The sequence below is a fragment of the Anomaloglossus baeobatrachus genome, chromosome 5, assembly GCF_048569485.1.
Source record: "Anomaloglossus baeobatrachus isolate aAnoBae1 chromosome 5, aAnoBae1.hap1, whole genome shotgun sequence".
Lineage (NCBI taxonomy): Eukaryota > Metazoa > Chordata > Amphibia > Anura > Aromobatidae > Anomaloglossus > Anomaloglossus baeobatrachus.
The window spans coordinates 448042167-448067462 of NC_134357.1; the positions used below are offsets into that span (position 1 = coordinate 448042167).

Below are 25296 nucleotides of genomic sequence, written 5' to 3' on the forward strand. Positions count from 1 at the left end.
TCAAGGCAAACAGGGTGCAAAGAGAGGAGCCCGAAGCCTGGAAAATAGATTTGACCGCAGCATCAACTGCGCGGTCGGACGAGTCCTTGAGAGACGCGTTGTCTGAAAAAGACATAACCGTGTGTTTAGCCAGCCTGGATACTGGCGGATCCACAACGGGGGGTACTGACCAGGTCTTAACCATTTCAGATGGAAAGGGATAAACAAGTGAAGTGAAGGTTTTTTTTATTAAACCTTCTATCAGGGTGATCCCACCGTTTAGATATGATTTGACGAAAAACCGGATCCTGGGCAAAGGACTTAGGAGGCTTCTTGGCCCGCTTGATTGCCGACTGAGAAGTCGGGTCCGGAGGCTGACCAGAAATCGACAGAGAGTGATTGACAGCCGAAATTAGTGTGCTCGCCAGGTTTCCTCTGCCCGTAAGCGGGGGGAACGAGGGTGGCAGGCACCCTGGTATTGCCCCATAATCAAAAATAGGAAAAAACAAAATAAAAAATAAATAAAAATAAGCTGGTCTGGGGCTCAGGCCAGACATGTCAGCCTCCCTGCTGACACTAGAAAAAAACTGAGCTAGTTTCCTGCCTAGCTAGGGCATATGCTGTGGGAGGAGGAGCTAACACTTTTTCAAATCTAGTGTCACGCCTCCCCTGGAGACATCATAATACCCACTGTCTGTGTCCCCCAATCAAAAGGCGAGAAAGAAATATTACTTTAGATCGCTATATGCAAATTAGCCTACCAGACTACTGGGCGTTGTGCTTCGGTGACTGGGCGGTTGCTTCCCTGTAAGAGATTCCCTCCTCCGTGCTGTATTATCCTTCCCATCACCTCCTCTCAGCATCACAGTCACAGCTGGTAAATCCCACGCATGCGCAGTAGAGTGTTCTCCAGCCTGTGTTCATTCATCCCCATTGAATCTACTGCGCATGCGCTGGTGAGTCACCTCCACTTCCGTTATCCATGCGCCGTTCTAAGTTGAGCTCCCGACTTCCTGCCTGCAAAATTGCCCAGGTATGTGTGTTGTAATATGACGGAGGGTGTGTTCCATGAAAATGGTATAAGCCTGGATATCTGCTCTTGCACTTGTAGTGCCACAGGGCTTGTTAGGGAAATCTGGGCCAGGTCTTCCGAATAGCCAGAGAGATGGGCGGGTCTGGCAATCCACATACCTCCGCCAATGGGAGTGTTTGACATGTGGCTGACAGGCTACATGGTTTAAAATGGTGTCAGTCTGTTTGGCACATGGTATGTGTGTTGAGGTGTTGTGTAACCTCCAGGAATGAATCCATGAGTGGGGGTTCGATATACTGACAGGGGTCAGCGTGCAGAGGTGAGAAGACGTCTTGTGAAAAGTCTGTACTAAGACTTAAGGCCCCGTCACACACAGAGATAAATCTTTGGCAGATCTGTGGTTGCAGTGAAATCATGGACATATTGTTCCATTTGTACACAGCCACAAACCTGGCACTGATTGTCCACTTCACTGCAACCACAGATCTGCCGCAGATTTATCTCTGTTTGTGACAGGGCCTTTACTGGACTGAAACTGAAGTGCCGTTTTTGGGACCATGTATATTGTGTTCCTGCATTGAACTGCATTTTCTGTATTGGCGACATGCTTTGTGAACTGTTAATAAAGCTGCCTGGATGTTTTACACAAAGTGCCTACCTTGATGCAACTGAGACACAAGCTGAGTGAGTACCCCGTTACAATGTGTACGTCTGTCTACCAGCCCGCAGGCAGGAAATCAGGAGGACAACTTAGAACAGCGCACCAATAACGGAAGTGGAGGTGACTCACCAGCGCATGCGCAAGTAGATTCAATGGGCAATGAATGAACGCAGGCTTAAGAACACTCTACTGCACACGTGCTGGATTTGCCAGCTGTGACTATGACGCTGAGAGGAGGTGACATGAAGAATAATGCAGCACGAAGGCGGGGATCTCTTACAGGGAAACAACCACCCAGTTGCCTAAGCACAACGCCCACTAGCCTGGTAGGCTGATTTGCATATAGCGATCTAAAGTAATATTTGTGGAACAAGGCATCTACAATGAGGCATACAGGTAAGACTACTTTCACCATCCTATTACCTGTATGCCCATAGTAATAGCTTTAAACGGTCAAAGGGGGTGACAGATTCCCTTTATGGTGCCCATACATATTAGACAGGTATTTTCTACACACCCATTTGGCTGAGACCACCCCCGTACCCATGCTTAGCACAGCATCCATGTGCAGTCTATGAAGAGTGGAGTAAGCTGCTGCCAGACACCTCTGACAAAGGATTACATGCCTGACTGCAAACGTTCGACTATTTGCATCATCCATCCAGCTTCTTAGGTGCTCACCATGTCATTATGTTGTGGCATGACACATACATGGCGTCATAGTGGGGATATCTCAGGCAGTAGTAAGTGTGGACTACTGACGTGGCGTATGGATCAAGGTCCTGCAATTTTTTTTTTCTGCTCAACTCTAGTAATCAACACCTAATAAAGCGCAGTGCCATTATCTCTCCTAATAGGTGCGTTATCTCTGATTGCAGAGATGGTTTGGCACCACATGACCTGCAGTCAGACTAGTCAGCGTCTTCTATAACACCAGTCTCTCTATGCATTTCTATAATGGCATCGGTGTGAATCTTATATGAATACATAGAGAGACTGATTTCCAATCTACATAGCAGACCCTCTATGATTTTGGGTTCCTTAGTGACAGTTTCCTATGACAATCAGAAATAAGACATTCTAGACATGTTCATTAAGGATCAATAATATAACGCAAAAAAAAAAAGCCTGGAATTTATTGCTAAACTAAGATCCTCGTGATGTGGCCTCACCTGGCCGCGCCTAAGATATTGATAAGACTCATGAGTCCATCTGCCCTCCGCTATCTTGTTCTGTATGGCCAAGCCTGCTATGTACAGTGAAGATACATAAGAAACTTAATAGTGCACCCTGTATATAGCTAAATAGTGTTTGAGAAAAACGGATTTTTGTGTACTCACCGTAAAATTGTTTTCTCTTAGCCATCATTGGGGGACACAGGACCATGGGTGTTATGCTGCCTATCCATAGGAGGACACTAAGTAGATGCAAAAGCATAGCTCCTCCTCTGCAGTATACACCCCCTGGCCCGGCCAGGCAAGCTCAGTTTTAGTACACAAGCAGTAGGAGAAAAAGCCAGTAAAAACTTACCTAAACAGATGAACATGAGAAAAAAAAGAGTCATAACCAAATAAGGTACTGAGAGAACCAAGGCCCAACAGGGCAACATGGTGGGTGCTGTGTCCCCCAATGATGGCTAAGAGAAAACGATTTTACGGTGAGTACACAAAAATCCGTTTTTCTCTGACGCCTCATTGGGGGACACAAGACCATGGGACGTCCTAAAGCAGTCCATGGGTGGGAAAAATAAAAACAAGACAACGCAATCCAAGGACTAGGAACCAGTCCCAGACAGTCTGGAGCACCTACTGAGAGAAGGTGCTCTACTGCCGTTTGCAGAATTGTCCTACCCAGATTTGCCTCAGCTAAAAACTGGGTATGGACTCTGTAATGCTTTGAAAACGTATGTAGGCTAGACCAGGTCGCAGCCTTACACACCTGTTCCACTGAAGCCTGATGCCGAATGGCCGACTAAGTGCCAACTGCTCGCGTGGAATGAGCCCGTAGCCCACTAGGAATATGCTTGAGTTGCAAGCGGTAGACTTCCTGGATCGCAGAGCGAATCCAGCGAGCCAGAGTCGCCTTTGAAGTTGCCTGTCCCTTTTTAGGCCCCTCAGGAATGACGAACAAGGAGTCCGTTTTCCTTAAGGGGGCTGTCCTGGATATGTAATATCTGAGAGCTCTGACGAGGTCTAACGAATGCAGAGACCTTTCCACCCTATGAACTGGGTGTGGACAAAAGGAAGGCAGAACAATGTCCTCGTTCAAATGAAACGGGTTAGGAACTTTTGGAAGAAAATCCGGAAGGGGGCGCAGAACCACCTTGTCCTGGTGAAAAATCAGAAAAAGGCTCGCGGCAAGAGAGTGCTGCTAGCTCCGAAACCCGTCTGATGGACGTAATTGCCACCAGGAACGTTACCTTCCAGGACAGAAAAGCAAGGGAGGATTCCTTGAGAGGTTCAAAGGGGGACCTCTGGAGACCGTCCAGAACGAGATTGAGGTCCCATGGTTCCAGCGGCCGTTTGTACGGGGGAACTAGATGGGAAACGCCCTGGAGGAAGGTCTTGACCTGCGTTTTTTGAGCCAGACGGCATTGGTGGAAGATTGAGAGTGCTGAGACCTGTCGTTTAAGGGAACTGAGAGCCAACCTGCAGAAAAAAATCGAGAATTCTGGGGATGGCCAGAGGCAGAGGCTGGACGTTAGTTTCCCTGCACCATGAAAGGAAGATTTTCCACGTACGGTGGTAAATGCGGGATGAAGCAGGCTTTCGGGCGCTGATCATGGTGGAGATAACCGCGGGGGAGAATCCTGCTCTTGTTAATAACTAGGTCTCAATGGCCAAGCCGTCAGCTTCAGGGCTCTGGAGTTCTGATGGGAAATGGGCCCTTGTGTCAGCAAGTCTGGGATGTCTGGAAGGCGCCACGGTACGTCTACGAGCATTTGTACTAATTCGGCGTACCAGGCGCGCCTGGGCCAGTCCGGTGCTATCAGTATCACCGGGACTCCCTCTGCCTTGATTTTCCTGATTACCCGCGGCAGCAGAGGTAGGGGTGGAAATATGTAAGGCAGGCGGAAGTGGAGCCAGGAGCAGACTAGAGCATCCGCGCCGATGGACTGCGGATCGCGTGACCTGGCTATGAACGCGGGTACCTTTGCGTTCAACCTTGAGGATCCACGTCTGGTGTACCCCAGCGAGTGCAGATGTGTAGGAACACTTCTGGGTGGAGAGACCACTCTCTGGCGGCCAGGCCTTGGCGACTTAGAAGTTTACTGCCCAGTTCTCTACTCCCGGTATGTGTACCGCTGATATCACTGACCCTGTCGATTCGGCCCAGCTGAGGATCCTGTGGGCCTCGAGATAAGCTGCCTTGCTGCAGGTGTACCCCTTGGCGATTGATGTAGGCTACAGCTGTCGTATTGTCCGATTGGACTCGAATCTGATGACCCGCTAGCAGAGGGCAGAATGTCCTGAGCGCGAGGGAGATCGCGCAGATTTCCAGGATGTTTATGGGTAGGGAAGACTCCTGGGGCGTCCAACGTCCTTGAGCAGTGTGGTGCCGGTACACTGCTCCCCAGCCTAGGAGGCTGGCGTCCGTGCTCAGGACCAGCCAGTTCGCTGGGAGAAAAGATCTCCCCTTCGATAGGGATGAGGACCGAAGCCACCAGCGGAGTGCGTACCTGACTGAAGACGTCAGGTGAAGATGTCTGTCCGGGGAGAATGGGCTCTTGTCCCAGGCTGCTAGAAGGGCTAGCTGCAGTGGGCGGAGGTGCAGTTGAGCAAAGGTTACTGCTTCCATAGCCGCCACCATCCTGCCGAGCACCTTCATGCTGAATCGATTGGAGCGAGACGGAGGACGTAGAAGGCAGCGTACCGCTCGTTGAAGAGCGATCGCCTTGTCCAGGGGGAGATAGATCAAGCCCCGACGGGTGTCCAGGGACATGCCCAGGAAGGTGAAGGATCGTGATGGGATCGGGGATGATTTGTCTAGATTCACTAGCCACCCTAAGCGGGATAGGGTGTCCACAGTGATCTGTACGCTGGTTGAGCAGTCGCGGAAGGAGGGAACCTTGATCAGGAGGTCGTCCAAGTAAGGGAGAACGACTACTCCCATGGCGTGAAGGACGCTCATGGCGGCGGCCATGACTTTGGTGAAGACCCTTGGTGCGGTGGCAAGGCCGAAGGGTAGAGGTACAAATTGAAAGTGGGAGTCCTGAACTGCGAAGCGGAGGAACTTTTGGTGATCTGGGGCGATGGGTATGTGCAGATACGCGTCCTTGATGTCTAAGGCGAGGAATTCCCCTTCAACCATGGATGCAATAATGGACCTTAGGGACTCCATTCTGAATCTCCGTACGTGCACATGTTTGTTCAGGTGTTTGAGGTCCAGGATGAGTCGAACTAACCCATCCTTTTTGGGGACCACAAAGAGCTTGCAATAAAAACCCCTGAACTTCACGTCGTCCGGGACAGGTATTATCACTCCTGCTGTTTGGAGCGAGTGGATTGCTGAGAAAAAAGCTTTGCGTCGTTTTCGAGTCTTTGGGGGGTTTGAGAGAAAGAACCAACTCGGGGTCGGGTCCTGGTAACCGGAAGACACAAGGTGTCGCACCCATTTGTCGTCTGAGGCGGCAGCCCAGATGTGTTGAAAAGAGCCGAAGTCGACCTCCTACAATGAGTGTGTCTTCCGGGGCGCCGAAGGAGTCATGAGGGGAGAAAACGTCGTGGACGAGCCTCCCTAGTCCTGGACTGTTTCGGTCTAAGCTGCCATGACGAAGTGGGTTTTGGCTGGCGGCGGGGACAGCATGGGATGTCGACCAACCAATGAGTTCCGAAGGAGCGGAACGAGGACTGTGGACGTCTGGTGAAGGTCGTCCTTGACTTCAGCTGGGGGAAGGAGGTACTCTTTCCTCCCATGGCGTCAGAAATGAGCTTGTCCAGACGTTCGCAAAACAATCGGTCTGGAAAAAAGGGAAGGCCCTTGAGAGACTTCTTGGAGGCAGAGTCCTCTCGCCATTGTCAGAGCCAGCAAGCTCTACGGATGGCTATAGTATTTGAGGCGGCAAACGCTGCGCAGGTAGCAGCGTCCATGGAGGCCTGCATGAGGTACTCCGCCGCAGCGGCAATTTTGAGCTGTTACCTCTGTGAAGGTATGAGGGAACTGGGATTCCTCAAGCAAAGTGTTAAGGGATTCTGCCCAGACCGAGATCGCCTTTGCGACCCACACAGAGGCAAAGGAGGGCGAGAGGGAGGAACCCGCAGCCTCAAAAAGCAGAGCGGGCGAGGTGCTCCACTTGTCTGTCTGTCGGGTCCTTGATGGAAGAACCATCGGGTAAAGACAGGAGCGTCTTTGTGGCAAGGCGGGAGACCGAGGGGGTCGACCGAGGGCGGATCGGCCCAGCCCTTAGGGGCAGGTGAGGCGAAAGGGTACCGGGACTCCATGAGTTTTGAGTTACCGAAGCGCCTGTCAGGCTTCTCCCTTTGCTTTGTGAGGATATCCTGAAACTCTGGGTTATCAGGGAAAACCTTTTGGGGTTTCCTTGCCCTCTTAAAGGAGACCACATGATTAGTGGTAGTGGATGGGGGATCCTCCACATGCAGTGTTTGGTTGGCTGCTGCTATAAGGGAGTCTACTGCAGTTTGATCATCTGGGGAGGATGAAACCAAGGAATCCTCCTGGTACAAACAGCATTCTCCCTCCTCCAGCTCTTTAGAAGCCGTGGAGCGTGTGGGAGAGCCTGCCATGTGTGCTCCCGAGGGAGAGTCATGGCGACCATGAGAGAGTGCTGGAGACACCCGGCCGGCTCTTTTCCTGATCCCTGCAACCGGTGAAGCATGTGCCTGGATTACCTCAGAAGGATCCTCCATAGGGGTATCCTCAGGCTGCGTTCCGTCCAGGGGCCCAGAAGGGTGTGGAGGATGACATTGCATAGCCAGAACCAGGTTCTGTGACAGTTTTTCCATGGATTGGGACAGAAACTGTGCCCATTCCGGTGGGCTGGGAGCCCTAGGCTCTGGGCTGACGGTTGCAGTGGTGGTGGCGGGGGGGTCTTGGGGGGCTATAGGGGCACAGGAACCACAGAGAGAAGAGGTGTGTTTACGTGGTAGCTCAGCGTGGCAGGCAGTGCAGGCTGAATAGTAGACTATGTGAGCCTTAGCGCTCTTACTGCCCTTAGCATTCTGCATGTTCCTAATAGGAGTATGCCAGGAGGGGGAGCAATGGTCAGCAGAGCTACAAGTGAAGCAAGTACCTCACCAGAATCAGCCGATGGCCCTGCATCCTCAGGAAGGAGTAAGCTCTGATTTGAGCTATTACCTCTGTGTGGAGGTCTTCGCACGCTTTCCTGAAGGGGCTTATCGCGGCCGCGGGGGGGCGGGGCTTAGCGCTAAAAGAGCGCCAAGAATAAGTCAGTGTGCCCCTCTGCTGTTGGTAGCAAAAAAACGGCGGGAAGGGAGCTTCTGTGACATCTCCCTCCAGTCAGCACACAGCTTGTCACCGATGGATAATCTCTGCCGGCTTTCTGCAATCAGAGCCGCAGCTGGAGCAAATAAACAGAGCAAATAAACAGTGTGAGTTCCTGAGCTCTGGGCCCTCCCCCCCCCCGCCACCGGTAAATTATCTGTGCAGATTCTCTGCAAACAGCGAGGGACTTCCCCCTCCTCCAGCACGCAGCTAGGGAAAGAACTAACGCTGTGTGTTCAGGATCCCTGGGGCTCTCCTCCTTGCAATCAGCAAGGGACTTTCTGCACCGTCTTTTCTCCCTTTGTCTGGGAAACCAGTCAGGGGGGATCTCACCTTAAACACTGCTTCAGTCCAGGCAGTGGGAATAGCAAAGTCAGCCTGCTGTATCCGGTCACACAGTGCAGTGTTCAACTCAGAGCCTGCAAAGAGGGGCTGAGGAATTGTGCTTCTGCCCTGGGCTCTGGAAAATCGGTGTCATCAGACCCGTCGTCCAGTGAGATGCAGCCCAGGATCCAGCGTCGCAGGAGGGGGTACGTGGAGGCAGCACTCCGCGTTCCTGCCCGTTGATGGTATTGGGAGATCGGTCCCAAAAGGAAACAGTCGCCCTCAAAATATAACGAAACCTTGGAAGATGTGCCTCCTACAGACACCAAGCTAAAGAAGGGAATTTTGTTACTTACCGTAAATTCCTTTTCTTCTAGCTCCTATTGGGAGACCCAGACGATTGGGGTGTATAGCTACTGTCTCCGGAGGCCACACAAAGCATTACACTAAAAAGTGTAAGGCCCCTCCCCTTCTGGCTATACACCCCCAGTGGGATCACTGGCTCACCAGTTTTAGTGCAAAAGCAAGAAGGAGGAAAGCCAATAACTGGTTTAAACAAATTCACTCCGAAGTAACATCGGAGAACTGAAAACCATTTAACATGAACAACATGTGTACCCGAAAACAACCAAAAATCCCGAAGGACAACAGGGCGGGTGCTGGGTCTCCCAATAGGAGCTAGAAGAAAAGGAATTTACGGTAAGTAACAAAATTCCCTTCTTCTTCGGCGCTCCATTGGGAGACCCAGACGATTGGGACGTCCAAAAGCTGTCCCTGGGTGGGTAAAGAAATACCTCATGTTAGAGCTGCAAGACAGCCCTCCCCTACGGGGAGGCAACTGCCGCCTGCAGGACTCTTCTACCTAGGCTGGCGTCCGCCGAAGCATAGGTATGCACCTGATAATGTTTGGTGAAAGTGTGCAGACTCGACCAGGCCTGGCACACCTGTTGAGCCGTAGCCTGGTGCCGTAATGCCCAGGACGCATCCACGGCTCTGGTAGAAATGGGCCTTCAGCCCTGATGGAACCGGAAGCCCAGCAGAACGGTAGGCTTCAAGGATTGGTTCCTTGATCCATTGAGCCAGGGTGGATGTTGCAGCCTGCGATCCCTTGCGCTGACCAGTGACAAGGACAAAGAGTGCATCCGAGCGGCGCAGGAGCGCCGTGCGGGAATGTAGATTCTGGGTGCTCTACACCAGATCCAACAATGCAAAACCATTACATAGCGATGAAATGGATAACAGGAAGGTAAGGAGATATCCTGATTGTGATAAAAAGGGAATACCACCTTAGGGAGAAACCCTGGGATCGGACGCAGCTCTACCTTATCTTGGTGAACACCAGGAAGGGAGCTTTGGATGACCGCGCTGCTAGTTCGGACACTCTCCGAAAAGACGTGACCGCTACCAGAAAGGCCACTTTCTGTGAAAGTCGAGAAAGTGAAAACAACCCTCAGAGGCTCGAAGGGCGGCTCCTAGAGAGCAAGTAATACCCTGTGCAGATCCCATGGGTCTGACGGCCTCTTGTACGGAGGGACAATGTGATAACCCCCCTGCAGGAACGACCTGAGGAAGTTGTACTAGGCGCTTCTGAAAGAATACCGACAGCGCTGCGACTTGTCCTTTAAAGGAACCGAGCGACAAACCTTTTCCCAATCCAGATGCAGGAAGGGGGGAAAAAGGAGACAATGCAAATGGCCAGGGAGACACTCCCTAAGCAGAGCACCAAGATAAGAATAACTGCCACGTCTTGTGGTAGATTTTGGCAGACGTCGGCTTCCTAGCCCGTCTCATGGTGACAATGACGTCTTGAGATAATCCTGAAGACGCTAGGATCTCGGACTCGATGGCCGCACAGGCCGGATCAGGGCCGTAGAATTCAGTGGAAAGAACGGCCCTTGGGACAGTAAGTCTGGCCGGTCTGAGAGTGCCCACGGTTGGCCGCCCGTGAGATGCCACAGATCCGGGACCACGACCTCCTCGGTCAGTCTGGGACGACGAGGATGGCGCGGCGGCAAGCGGAGCTGAGCTTGCGTAGCACTCTGGGCAACAGTGCCAGAGTAGAAAACACATAGGGTAGCTGGAACTGCGACCAATCCTGAACTAGGGCGCCTGCCGCCAGAGCTCTTTGCTCGTGAGACCGCGCCATGAAAATCGGGACCTTGTTGTTGTGCCGAGACGCCATTAGGTCGACGTCCGGCATCTCCCAGCGGCTACAGATTTCCTGACACCATACTGGGTGCAGAGGCCATTCCCCTGCGTCCATGCCCAGGCGACTGAGGAAGTCTGCTTCCCAATTTTCTACGCCCGGGATGTGAACTGCGGATATGGTGGATGCTCTGTCCCCCACCCACATCAGAATCCGCCGGATTGCCTGGTAGGCTTGGCGATGCGTGTTCCGCCTTGGTGGGCGATGTCTGCCACCGCTGTGGAATTGTCCGACTGAAGTCGGATCTGTTTTCCTTCCAGCCACTGCTGGAAGGCTTGCAGGGCAAGATGCACTGCCCAGATTTCCAGAACATTGATCTGAAGGATGGACTCCTCTGAAGAGAGTCCTTGACCGTCTGAGAAGGGAAACGTTCCTTTCTAGGGACGTCGACTCCCCAACCCATTGGCAAAGCATGTCCCATTGAAGTGGACGCAGATGAAACTGCGCGAAAGTGACTGCCTCTGCATGAGGCGTCTTAAGGGGTGTGACTGGCCTTGAAGGAGAGACTGCACCCCCGACTGTAGTGAACGCTGCTTGTCCAGCGGAAGGTTCACTATCGCTGAGGGAGTGTGAAACTCCGTGCCCAGATATGTCAGCGATTGGGTCGGTGCCCGATGTAACCTTGCAAAGTTGATGATCCACCCGAAACTCTGGAGAGTCTCCAGCGCCACGTTCAGGCTGTGTCGGCATGCCTCTTGAGAGGGTGCCTTGACAAGTGGATCGTCCAGTAAGGATCACAGAGTGACCCTGAGAGTGCAGGACTGCTCCCACTGCTGCCCTGAACTTGGTGAAAACCCGTAGGGCTGTCGCCAGACCGAAGGGCAGTGGTACGCACTGAAGATGCTCGTCTTCAATAACGAAACGTAGCAAACGCTGGTGCTCTGGAGCAATCGGCACGTGGAGATAAGCATCCTGATGTCTATTGATGCTAGGAAATCTCCTTGAGACATTGAGGCAATGACGGAGCGGAGGGTTACATCCGGAACCGCCTGGCCTTCACGTGCTTGGTGAGCAGTTTTAGGTCCAGAACGGAACGGAAAAAGCCACCCTTTTTTGGCACCCCAATAAGATTGGAGGAAAAAACCGTGTCTTGTTCCTGAAGAGGAACAGGGATTACCACTCCTTCTGCCTGCAGAAGAGCATCGGCTCGGTGGGGGGGGGGGAAGTTCTGAAGAATCGAGCTGGAGGACGAGAACAGAGCTCTATCCTGTACACGTGAGACACAATGTCTCTCACCCACCGGTCTGTGACCTGTGGCAGCTAAATGTACCCAGAAGCGGGAGATTCTGCCACCAACCGCGGATGCGGAGAGAGAGAGCTGAAAGTCATGAGGAGACCGCCTTGGTAGCGGTTCCTCCTGCTGCCTTCCTTGGGCGTGAATGAGCCCGGCCGGAATCTGAGCCCCTCTGAGCCTTTTGAGCCCTTTTAGACGAGGACCATTGGGACTTGCCCGAGCCTGGGAAGGACCAACCTCGACTGTCCCCCCAGGACAGTATTACTAGGGTAAGTCGCAATGCAGACATTGCGAGGTTAAGGACACCACCTGCGGCACAGATGTACATGTGCTCAAGAGCAGCTGCGCAAGACCAGCTGAAATAGGTTAGAGTGCCCATACGGCTGCGAATGCCGGAGCAACCGACACGCTGATAGCTACACAGACAGATTTCAACCAGAGGTCTATCTGTCTGTCAATGGCATCTTTAAGTGAATTCCCATCTCCACTGCAACTATGGATCTAGCCGCAAGCCTGGAGATTGGGGGATCCACCTTTGGACCCTGGGTCCAGTGCTTTACCACGTCAGGGTAAAGGGATAACGTGCATCCTTAATACGTTTGGAGAAAACGTTTATCTGGTAAGCGTGGTGTTTCTGAACTGCGTCTCTGAAGTCAGCGTGGCCAGAAAAAGTACTCAATCTATGCATGAGTACTGAAAAAGGATTTCTCCTGCTGTGAAGCTGACTCCTCCACTGGGGGAGCTGAGGGAGAAATATGCAACATTCCATTGATGGACGCTATAAGATCATTCACTATGGCGTCACCATCCGGTGTATCCGGATTGAGAGCGGTGTCAGGACCAAAGCCCTGATCAGCTACGTCTGCCTCATCATACAGAGAGTCGTCCTGCTGGGACCTTGACCAGTGATGAAGCCGAGTGCCGCAACCAGCGAGCTAGCTTAGGCTGTCTGGGACTGCCGTCCGTGTCAGAGCCTTCACCCTGGAATGCCTGGGACCCCCCCCGGAGCACTGAGTGCGTTCCAAATGAGGGTGGCCAGGGAGCATTAATCAAGATTGCCCATGGCCTGTCTGGACTGCAAAGTCTCCATCCCATGACAATCTCCGTCCCTGTCCCTGGACAGGGTTCACAGGTGGTTCCTTTGGCCACCTCTAGTAGAGACCCCGGCTGACCAAGTGCTACAGGGGAGCATTGCACACAATGGGGGTCAGTGGAACCTGCCGGTGGAACAGTATCACATGCAGGAAAAGCAGCATAGAAAGCCTGTGTTGCTTTTTTGCTGCTGTATTCTAGTCATCTATGCAATGTATAGCATACAAGCATAAACACCTCAGCACATGCAATACAAGCAGCATAGAAAGCCTGTGCCTTGGCACCCTTGCTTTGTTGCTGCTGCTGTCCAGCCATCTAGGAGAATATAGCCCAGAGTAGCGACCGTACAGTGCAATGTATAGCATACAAGCATATATACAAATGAACACTTCAGCACATGCAGTACAAGCAGCCTATAAAGCCTGTGCCTTGGCACCCATGCTTTTTTGCTGCTGTTGTCCAGCCCTCTAGGAGAATATAGCCAAGCGTAGCGACCGTACAGTGCAATGTATAGCATACAAGCATAAGTACAAATGAACACTTCAGCCATGCAATACAAGCAGCCTAGAAAACCTGTGCCTTAGCACCCTTGCGTTTTTTGCTGCTGTTATCTCGCCATCTAGAAGGGCATATAGCCAAAGATAGCGACCTACAGTGCAGTGTATAGCATATAAGCATAAACTACAAATGGACACTTCGGTATTTAGTGGGGTCAGCACTTCAGGTGCTGCTTACCGCCCGCCTATAACGCGGGTGTGTGGTCGCCAGAGCCGTGTGTTGTTGCCCAGAGCATGTCTCCGTTCCCCAGCTCGGACTGCGTGCAGGAATGGCTGCCGGCGTCCTTCTCCAGCTCGTGTGACGAGGGGCGGGCCTTGGGCGTGCCCCAGACAAGAGCGGGAAACTGGCGTCCCACTGTGTCCAGTGAAGGGGGCTGGAGAATGCAAAGCAGACTCCAGCCCTCGGCGCTGACTGTCTGTACAGCGTCCCGCCTCTCCCCTGACTGGCAGGGCTGGAGGCGGGAACGAAACGAAAACTAGGCCGCAAAGCCGGGGACTCGAGTAATAAGCGCGGCCGTCCATGTGCACGGCCAGCGCGGAAGTCCCCGGCGCACCACAAGTCCCAGCCGCGCCACAATGTCAAAAACACCCAGCAACGGCCGGCGCGGCAGTTCCCAATACATAAAGTCACTCAGCAAAGCTGTAGTGAATAATAGCACGAGCGCTCCGCGCTGTTGCCCCCGGCGCACTAACACTCCCAGCAATGCTGGTGTGTGTGTGCGCGCTTGCCCGGGGACACAGAGTACCTTAATGTAGCAAGGCCTGTCCCTGACGATACTCAGCTCCATATCCAGCAGGTTCCCTGGGTCTGTGGATGGAGCCCGGTCTCAGTGCCTGGAGACCGGTAAGATCCCACTTCGCCCAGAGCCCTGAGGGGGGATGGGGAAGGAAAACAGCATGTGGGCTCCAGCCTCCGTACCCGCAATGGGTACCTCAACCTTACAAACCGCAAGTGGGGTGAGAAGGGAGCATGCTGGGGACCCCATATGGGCCCACTTTTCTTCCATCCGACATAGTCAGCAGCTGCTGCTGACTAAACAGTGGAGCTATGCGTGGATGTCTGACCTCCTTCGCACAAAGCAGAAAACTGGTGAGCCAGTGATCCCACTGGGGGTGTATAGCCAGAAGGGGAGGGGCCTTACACTTTTTAGTGTAATGCTTTGTGTGGCCTCCGGAGGCAGTAGCTATACACCCCAATCGTCTGGGTCTCCCAATGGAGCGCCGAAGAAACTGAGCTTGCCTGGCCCGGCCAGGGGGTGAGTACTGCAGAGGAGGATCTATGCTTTTGCATCTACTTAGTGTCCTCCTATGGATAGGCAGCATAACACCCATGGTCCTGTGTCCCCCAATGAGGCGTCAGAGAAATAGACGTGCTGTTAAATATATCTTAAAACACTATGCATTACATTTAGAAAGCTTATATAATTTTATGTATACAGCTCGTATAGAGTCTCCATGCTAATAGTCTACAAAGAAATCCGGGGTCTAATTTTGACTCCATGTGGTACTTTTCTCCCTCTGACCCTCTTGTCTTTAAATGGCCGTCAGAAGAAAATTGTAATATATGATTACAAGTTCAGACTACACAAGATTTGTCTTCTATAACAATAGAGTTACTTAAAGGGAACCTGTCATCAGGTTTTTCCATATAAAGTGCGGCCGCCACCAGTAAGCCCTTATATACAGCCTTCTACAATACTGTATTAAAGTCCTCAAGTCGATCTGTAGAACATAAAACAAACCTTTTACTACAGTCACCTGCGGGGCAGTCTGGTCCGATGGGCGTTGCTGGTCTTGATCCGCCACAGCCTCCCTTCCTCAGATTGCCGTCCTCCCTCCCTGCTTTGTGTCAATGACACGTCCTACGTCATACACACAGTGTCCTCCATTGCACTCCTGCGCACTTCTCTAGGCTCAGCCAGGGGCAGAGCAAAGTATAGTAGTGCATATGCACGGACGCTCTTTGACCAGAAAAGGGAGAAGTGCATGTGCGCAGGAGTGCAATGGAGGATACTGTGTGGATGACGTAGGATGCTTCATCCACAAAATGCAAGAAGAGTGTGCGTCAGATCAAGACCAGCGATGCGCAACGAACCGGACCGCCCCGCAGGTGAGTATAATAAAAGGTCTTTTTTATGTTATACAGATCGGCCTGGGGATTTATATACAGTATTCTAGAATGCTGTATATAAAATCTCACTGGTGGTGGCTGCAGTTTATATGGGAAAAACGTGGTGACAGGTTCCTTTAACCCCTTCAGCCCCCGGGCACTTTCCGTTTTTGCATTTTTGTTTTTTGCTCCCCTTCTTCCGTGAGGCGTAACATTTTTATTTTTCCATCAATCTTGCCATATGAGGGCTTGTTTTTTGCGGGACGAGTTGTACTTTTAAATGAAACCATAAGTTTTACCATACAGTGTACTGGAAAACGGCAAAAAAATTCCAAGTGCGGAAAAATTGCAAAAAAAGTGTGATCGTACAATAGTTTTTGGGATATTTTATTCACTGTGTTCACTATATGGTAAAACTGAGGTATCTATGTGATGCCTCAGGTCGGTGCGAGTTTGTAGACACCAAACATGTATAGGTTTACTTGTATCTAAGGGGTTAAAAAAAATTCACAAGTTTGTCCAATAAAAGTGGCGCACGTTTTGCGCCATTTTCCGAAACACGTAGCGTTCTTATTTTTACGGATCTATGGCTCAGTGATGGCTTATTTTTTGCGTCTCGAGCTGACGTTTATAATGGTACAATTTGTGCGCAGATGCTACGTTTTGATCGCCTGTTATTGCATTTTGCGTAAAACTTGCGGCGACCAAAAAACGTAATTTTGGCGTTTGGAATTTTTTTGCGACTACGCCGTTTACCAATCAGATTAATTGATTTTATATTTTGATAGATCGGGCATTTCTGAACGCGGCGATACCAAATATGTGTATATTTATTTATTTTTTAACCCTTTAATTTTCAATGGGGGGAAAGGGGGGTGATTTGAACTTTTAGGTTTTTTGTTGTTTTTTTTATTTTTTAAAACTTTTTTTTTTTTTTTTTTTTTTATTTTACTAGTCCCCCTAGGGGGCTATAGCGATCAGCAATCCGATTGCTGATCGCTATCTGCTGATCACAGCTATACCGCTGTAATCAGCAGATTCAGTCACTTTGGTTTTCCCTCTGCTCTCGGCCGAGGGAAAATGAAAGTGAAACATCGTAGCAGCAGGCGTCATCACATGACCCTGTGCTACGATGGCAACCACCGATAGTCACGTGATAACACACGTGACTTCCGGTGGGGGCGGCGGTGAGTAACAAACATGGCCGCGCGCATTTAAATCTTGCTGCCAGACTTTGGCAGCAAGATTTAAGGGGTTAATGGCCGCGGGTGGAAGCGATTCCACCCGCGGCCAGTAGGCACACATGTCAGCTGTTGAAAACAGCTGATATGTGTGCCGATCCACGCCGCCTGCCCGCGGCAGGGGGCGGGGCTTAACCCGACACGATCCTGGACGGATAGATCCGTCCAAGGTCGTGAAGGGGTTAACCCCTTCAGCCCCGGGGTACTTTCCGTTTTTGTTTTTTGCTCCTTTTCTTCCGAGAGCCGTAACGTTTTTATTTTTCAGTCAATCTTGCCATATGAGGGCTTGTTTTTTGCGGGACAAGTTGTACTTTTAAATGAAACCATAGGTTTTACCATATGGTGTACTGGAAAACAGCAAAAAAGAAGGGAATTTTGTTTACTTACCGTAAATTCCTTTTCTTCTAGCTCCAATTGGGAGACCCAGACAATTGGGTGTATAGCTATTGCCTCCGGAGGCCACACAAAGTATTACACTTAAAAGTGTAAGGCCCCTCCCCTTCTGGCTATACACCCCCAGTGGGATCACTGGCTCACCAGTTTTAGTGCCAAAGCAAGAAGGAGGAAAGCCAATAACTGGTTTAAACACCAATTCAATCCGAGGAAACATCGGAGAACTGAACCATACCACATGAACAACATGTGTACCCGAAAAAACAGAAAAACCCCGAGAAAACAGGGCGGGTGCTGGGTCTCCCAATTGGAGCTAGAAGAAAAGGAATTTACGGTAAGTAAACAAAATTCCCTTCTTCTTTTTCGCTCCTAATTGGGAGACCCAGACAATTGGGACGTCCAAAAGCAGTCCCTGGGTGGGTAAAAGAATACCTCGTGATAGGGCCGTCAAACAGCCCTTTCCTACAGGTGGGCAATCGCCGCCTGAAGGACTTATCTACCTAGGCTGGCGTCTGCCGAAGCGTAGGTATGCACCTGAAAATGCTTGGTAAAAGTATGCAGACTCAATCAGGTAGGTGCCTGACACACCTGCTGAGCCGTAGCCTGGTGCCGTAATGCCCAGGATGCACCCACGGCTCTGGTAGAATGGGCCTTCAGCCTTGAGAGAACCAGAAGCCCAGTAGAACTGTAGGTTTCAAGAATTGGTTCCTCGATCCCCCGAGCCAGGGTGGATTCAGAAGCTTGCGACTGTTTACGCCGACCAGCGACAAGGACAAAGAGTGCATCCGGGTGGCGCAGGAGCGCCATGCGGGAAGTAGAACCTGAGTGCTCTCACCAGAACCAACAGATGCAAATCCTTCTGAAATTGATGGACTGGACGAGGACACAAAGAAGGTGAGGTGATATCCTGATTGATATGAAAGTGGGATACCACCTTAGGGAGAAATTCCGGAATCGGACGCAGAACTACCCTGTCCTGGTGAAGGACCAGGAAGGGAGATTTGTATGAGAGCGTTGCTAGCTCGGAAACTCTCCTAAGAGACGAGACCGTTACTAGAAGGCCACTTCCCGAGAAAAGCGGGAAGGGAGACCTCTTTCAAAGGCTCGAAAGGCGGCATCTGGAGAGCAATTAGAACCTTGTTCAGATCCCAGGGCTCTAACGGCCGCTTGTACGGAGTGCTGAGACGACAAACTCCCCGTAGGAACGTGCGTACCTGAGGAAGTCGTTTCTGAAAAAATACAGATAGCGCTGAGACTTGTCCCTAAAGGGAACTGAGCGACAACCCTTTTTCCAACCTAGATTGCAGGAAGGAAGGAAACATAGACGATGCAACCGGCCAGGGAGAAACACCCTGCGCCGAGCACCGAGATAAGACCATCTTCCACGTCCTGTGGTCAATCTTGGCGGACGTTGGTATGCTAGCCTGTCTCATGGTGGCAACCACGTCCTGAGGTAATCCTGACGACACTAGGTTCCAGGACTCAATGCCACACCATCAGGTTGAGGGCCGTAGAATTCAAATGGAAGAATGGCCCTTGAGACAGCCAGTCTGATTGGTCTGGTAGTGCCCCCGGTTAGCCTACCGTGAGGCACCACAGAACCGGGAACCACAACATCCTCGGCCAATCTGTAGCGACGAGGATGGCGCGGCCGCAGTCGGTCCTGATCTAGCGCAGCACTCTGGGCAACAATGCCAGAGGTGGCACATAAGGTAGCTGGAACTGCGACCAATGCTGAACTAAGGCGTCTGCCGCCAGAGCTCGATGATTGTGAAACCGTGCCATGAAGCTGGCACATTGATGTTGTGCCGTGACGCCATTAGATCGACGTCCGGCCTCTGTCAGCGGCGCCAGATCTCCTGAAACCCGTCCGGGTGAAGAGACCATACCCTTTCGGCCACACCCCGGCGACTTAGGAAGTCAGCTTCCTAGTTTTCCACGCCTGGGATGTGAACTGTGGATATGGTGGATGCCGTGTCTTCCACCCACATCAGAACCTGCCGGACTTCCTGGAAGGCTTGCCGGTTGCGCGTTCTTCCTTGGTGGTTGATGTATGCCACCGCTGTGGAGTTGTCCGACTGAAGTCGGACTTGCTTGCTGTCCAGCTGCTGTTGGAAGGTTTGTAGGGCAAGATACACTGCTCTGTGTTCAAGAACATTGATCTGAAGGGTGGACTCTTGCTGAGTCCACGTACCCTGAGCGCTGTGGTGGAGAAAAACTGCTCCCCACCCTGATAGACTCGCGTCTGTCGTAACTATCGCCCAGGATGGGGATAGGAAGGACCTTCTTTTTGACCATGAGGTGGGAAGAAGCCACCACCGTAGAGATTCCTTGGCCGCCTGAGAAAGAAAGACGACTCTGTTGAGGGAGGTCGACTCCCCGTCCCATTGGCGGAGAATGTCACATTGTAGTGGACGCAGATGAAACTGCGCGAAAAGAACTGCCTCCATTGCTACCATCTTACGTAGGAAGTGCATGAGGCGTCTCAATGTGTGCGACTGGTTCTTAAAGAAGAGATTGCAGCCCGTAGTGAATGCTGTTTGTCTAGCGGAAGCTTCACTATCGCTGAGAGAGTATGAAACTCCATGCCTAGATATGTTAGCGATAGGGTCGGGGTCGGATCTGACTTCAAAAAGTTGATGATCCACCCAAAACTCTATAGAGTCTCCAGCGCAACGTTCGGGCAGTGTCGGCATGTTTCCTAAGAGAGTGCCTTGACAAGTAGATCGTCTAAATATGGGATCACAGAGTGACCCTGAGAGTGCAGGACTGTGACTACTGCTGCCCTGACCTTGGCGAAGACCAGTGGGACTGTCGCTAGCCGGAAGGTAGAGCTACGAACAGAAGGTGTTCGTCTCCTATAACGAAGCGTAGAAACGCTAGTGCTCTGGATCAATCGGCACGTGTGGATAAGCATCCTTGATGCCTAATGATGCTAGGAAATCTCCTTGGGACATTGAGGCGATGACATGGCGGAGGGATTCCATCCGGAACCGCCTGGTGTCCACGAGCTTGCTGAGCAGTTTTAGATCCAGAACGGGACGGAACGGCCCGTTCTTATAGGCACCGCAAATAATTTGGGGTAAAAACCGTGACCTTGTTCCTGAAGAGGAACGGGGGTCATCACTCTTTCTGCCTATAGAGTGCACCCTGTTTGCAGAAGAGCAGCGGCTCGGCCGGGAGGTGGAGAAGTTCTGAAGAATCGAGTTGGAGGACGAGAAGTGAGCTCTATCCTGTACCCGTGAGACAGAATGTCTCACACCCAACGGTCATTGACCTATGGCAGCTAAATATCGCCAAGGCGGGTGAGCCTGCTACCGACCGAGGATGCGGAGAGAGGAGGCCGCAAGTCATGAGGAAGCCGCCTTGGAAGCGGGTTTTCAGACTGTCTCTTTTTTGGGCGTGACTGAGCCCGCCAAGAATCTGAGCTCCTCTGATCCTTTTGAGTCCACATTGGACGAGGAAAAATGGGACCTGCCCGAGCCTCGAAAAGACCGAAACCACGACTGCCTCCTGCTCTGTTGGGGTTTGTTGTGTCCGGGCTGAGGAAAGGATGAATCCTTACCCCTGGACTGTTTAATGGTTACATCCAAACGCTCACCAAACAGTCGGTCAGCAGAAAAAGGCAACTGGTTAAGCAACCTTTTTTGGAAGCAGAATCTGCCTTCCATTCACTTAACGAGCAGAACAGGCTCTGCTTAAAAACACGGAGCAGCGGAGGCTACTGCCGTACGGTTCGCAGAGTCTAGGGCAACCTGAATCGCGTAAGAAACAAATGCAGACATTTGAGAGGTTAAGGATGCCACCTGCGGCACAGATGTACGTGTAACCGTGTCAATCTGTGTAAGACAAGCTGAAATAGCTTGGAGTGCCCCAAGGGTGAGAATGCTGGAGCCAACGGTGCGCCGACAGTCTCATAGATGGATTTAGACCAGAGATCCATCTGTCTGTCAGTGGCATCTTTAAGTGCAGCTCCATCTCCCACTGCAACTATGGATCTAGCTACAAGCCTGGAGATTGGAGGATGCCGCTTGGGACACTGGGTCCAGTCCTTGACCACATCAGGGGGCAGGGATAACGTGTATCCTAAGCCGTTTGGAGAAGCGCATATCTGGATAAGTGTGGTGTTCCTGGACTGCCTCTCTGAAGGCAGAGTGGTCCAGAAAAATACGTGAAGCTGACTCCTCCACTGGAGGAGCTGGGTGAGAAATAACCAACATTCTATTGATGGACGCTATAAGATTATTCACTATGGCGTCACCATTAGGTGTATCCAGATTGAGAGCGGTCTCAGGATCAGAATCCTGAGCCGCTACTTCCGCCTCATTACACAGAGAGTCCTTCTGCTAGGACCCTGATGAAACCGAGGGCCGCTCATAGTGAGCCCGCTTAGGCTGTCTGGGACTGACGTCTGTGCAGAGCCGTGACTCTGGGATGCGTGTGACATTCCCGGAGCTGTTAGTTGTTCACACTGAGGGGGGCCATGGATCAATGATTCAACAGTGCCCATGTTGTGAGAGACATGTCCGGACTGCTAGGCTTCTAGTATCATAGCCATAGTCTCAGAAAATCTGTCAGTAAATACTGCAGACACCGTCCTCATCCTCTGGCCATTAGCAGAGACTCCGGCTGAGTTGGATATAATGGGGGTCTATGTAACCTGCCGGCCGTATAGCCGTACATGCTGTACCGGCTGCATAGAAAAACATGTGGTTCTGCACCTTTGTTTTACACAGAGAATATGCTGATAACTCCTCCGCACAATCCAGGAGGGTATATACAACGTGCGACCAAACAGTGCAATGTATATAGTACAAGCATATCTATAAGTGCACTTCTGCACTAGTGGGGTTAGCACCACAGGTGCTGCTTAACGCCTGTTGCAGCGATTGTGTGACTATCAGAATGCCAGGGTCTTCCACACTTGTCTCTGTATCGTACAGAAACTGACACTAATGGCTGCCGGCGTCCTGTGTAAAGAAGGAAGCCGTGGGCGTGCCTGAGAAAGTGCGGGAATCCGGTTTCACAGTGCACACAGTGAGAGGGGTGGAGTATGCAAAACATACTCCAGCTCTCAGCGCTGCTGTGCTATGCAGCGTCACGCCCCTACCCTGACTGTCAGGCCTGTGGGCGGTAACGAAGGGAGACTAGGCCCAGAAGCCGGGGACTCGAGTTAATAAGCGCGGCCGGCATATCAGTGCTGGCCGGCGCGGAAGTCCCCGGCGCACCACAAATCCCAGCGGCGCCTTAAATAAAAATGGCAGCGGCGGTTAGCGCAGTAGTCACCCAATACACTAACACACCCAGCAACGCTGTGGTGTGCGATGGCACTAGTGCGGACAGCGCCGCTGTCCCTGGCGCACTAACACACCCAGCAGTGCTGCCGTGTGTCTGCGCGGTCCCCACAGGGACACAGAGTACCTCCATGTAGCAGGGCCATGTCCCTGAAGATACTCCGCTCTATGTCCAGCAGATACCAGGGGCTGTGGATGGAGCACGGTCTCAGTGCCTGGAGACCGATAGAATCCCACTTCACCCAGAGCCCTGTAAAAAGGGATGGGGAAGGAAGCAGCATGTGGGCTCCAGCCTCCGTACCCGCAATGGGTACCTCAACCTTAACAAACACCTCCGACATGAAGTGGGGTGAGAAGGGAGCATGCTGGGAGCCCTGTATGGGCCCTCTTTTCTTCCATCCGACATAGTCAGCAGCTGCTGCTGACTAAACAGTGGAGCTATGCGTGGATGTGTTGCCTCCTTCGCACAAAGCACAAAACTGGTGAGCCAGTGATCCCACTGGGGGTGTATAGCCAGAAGGGGAGGGGCCTTACACTTTTAAGTGTAATACTTTGTGTGGCCTCCGGAGGCAATAGCTATACACCCAATTGTCTGGGTCTCCCAATTAGGAGCGAAAAAGAAATTCCAAATGCGGAAAAATTGCAAAAAAAGTGTGATGGCACAATAGTTTTTGGGATGTTTTATTCACGGTGTTCAATATATGGTAAAACTGATGTGTGGGTATGATGCCTGAGGTCGGTGCGAGTTTGTAGACACCAAACATGTATAGGTTTACTTGTATCTAAGGGGTTAAAAAAAAAGCACAAGTTTGTCCAATAAAAGTGGCGCACGTTTTGCGCCATTTTCCGAAACATGTAGCATTCTCATTTTTGGGATCTATGGCTCAGTGACGGCTTATTTTTTGCGTCTCGAGCTGTCGTTTCTAATGGTACCATTTTTGCGCAGATGCTACGTTTTGATCGCCTGTTATTGCATTTTGCGTAAAACTTGCGGCGACCAAAAAACGTAATTTTGGCGTTTGGTAAACGGCGTAGTGGCAAAAAAATTGCAATCAGATTAATTGATTTTATATTTTGATAGGTCGGGCATTTCTGAACGCGGCGATACCAAATATGTGTATATTTATTTATTTTTTAACCCTTTAATTTTCAATGGGGGAAAGGGGAGTGATTTGAACATTTAGGTTTTTTTTTTTTTTTTTTATTTTTTAAAACTTTTTTTTTTACTTTTTTTTTTTTATTTTACTAGTCCCCCTAGGGAGCTATAGCGATCAGCAATCCGATCGCTCTTATCTATCTGCTGATCACAGCTATGCAGCTGTAAACAGCAGATTCAGTCACTTTCTGTTTCTCTCTGCTCGCGGCCGAGGGAAAACCAAAGTGAAACTTCATAGCTGCAGGCGTCATCACATGACCCTGTGCTACGATGGCAACCACCGATAGTCACGTGATCATGCACGTGACTTTCGGTGGGGGCGGCGGTAAGTAAAAAACATGGCCGCGCGCATATAGATCTTGCTGAGACTTTGGCAGCGAGATTTAAGGGGTTAATGGCCGCGGGTGGAAGCGATTCCACCCGCGGCTAGCAGGCACTCATGTCAGCTGTTGAAAACAGCTGATATGCGTGCCGACCGCCGCCGCCTGCCCACGGCAGGGGGCGGGGCTTAATGGGACACACTCCATGACGGATATATCCGTCCATAGTTGTGAAGGGGTTAAAGTGCATTTACACTGAAAGATGATGGTGAGCGCATATTTATAGGAACGCTCGTTTTATAATTATGTTGCAGTCTAAATAAACTGCCGATCACCTAATGAACAAACAGAACGCTCGTTTGTCAGGTGATGTGATTTTTAAGCTCGTTCTCGGAAACACATCATGTTGTGAAAATAGGATGCATGCTGCTGAGAACTATGGCAGCCTATGCGCAATGAGTGATCTATTACAGATCATTTTGTGTGCATCCTTAAAGGCCCAGTCACACACAACGGCTTACAAGCGTTCCCGACAATGATACGACCTGATAAGGATTGCTGGTAAGTCGCTGGGAGGTCGCTGGTGAGATGTCACAGTCAGACTTTACCAACGATGCAGTAACGATGAGCGACCTGTAGAACGATCTCGGCGGGCGTTGGGACCCTGTTAAGAGGTCGTTGGTAGGCGTCAAACACAGCGATGCGTCCTGCCCAGCAGGACATCGCCTTTCAAGAAAATGGTCCAGACCATTCGGCAACGACTAGCGATCTCACAGCAGGGGCCTGATCGCTGGTAGGTGTCACACATAACGAGATCACTGGTGAGATCGTTACTGCGTCAGAGAAACTGTGACTCAGCAACGTTCTCGTTAGCGATCTCGTTGTGTGTGACGGGGCTTTTAGTACAGTCTGCCTATGTAAACAGGCTTTTAAATGACTGCTGATTGGTAAATATTTAAAGATTGGCACTCGTTTAGTGCCCCTGGTTGTTACATGTAAACTGACCAATAGTCCTGCACAAGAGCTGTGTACACAAAGTTATCTTTAATCAAGACTATTGGCAACATTGTTTTTTTCTGATGTGCACATGCCCAAGAATATTTTACCTGTGATCACACAAAAAGATGGCGCCATAGTCTTGCCGATGTCGGATTACTCTGCCTATGGCCTGATTCACAGCTCGGGAAGCCTGTTGTCGATACCACTCCTGTCCAGATAGAAACTGTGGGGGTAG

General features: G+C 51.1%; 1 protein-coding gene across 4 annotated transcripts in view; it reads right to left on the minus strand.

Annotated features, from left to right (window-relative positions):
- Positions 1-25296, minus strand: part of RTEL1 (regulator of telomere elongation helicase 1) — a 286946-nt gene that overhangs the window by 139550 nt on the left and 122100 nt on the right. For all 4 annotated transcript variants that reach the window (XM_075350498.1, XM_075350499.1, XM_075350496.1 and 1 more), the window contains exon 23: positions 25169-25284. In XM_075350498.1, coding sequence (XP_075206613.1) covers positions 25169-25284 — 116 coding nt within the window. The remainder of the gene's footprint in view (positions 1-25168; positions 25285-25296) is intronic.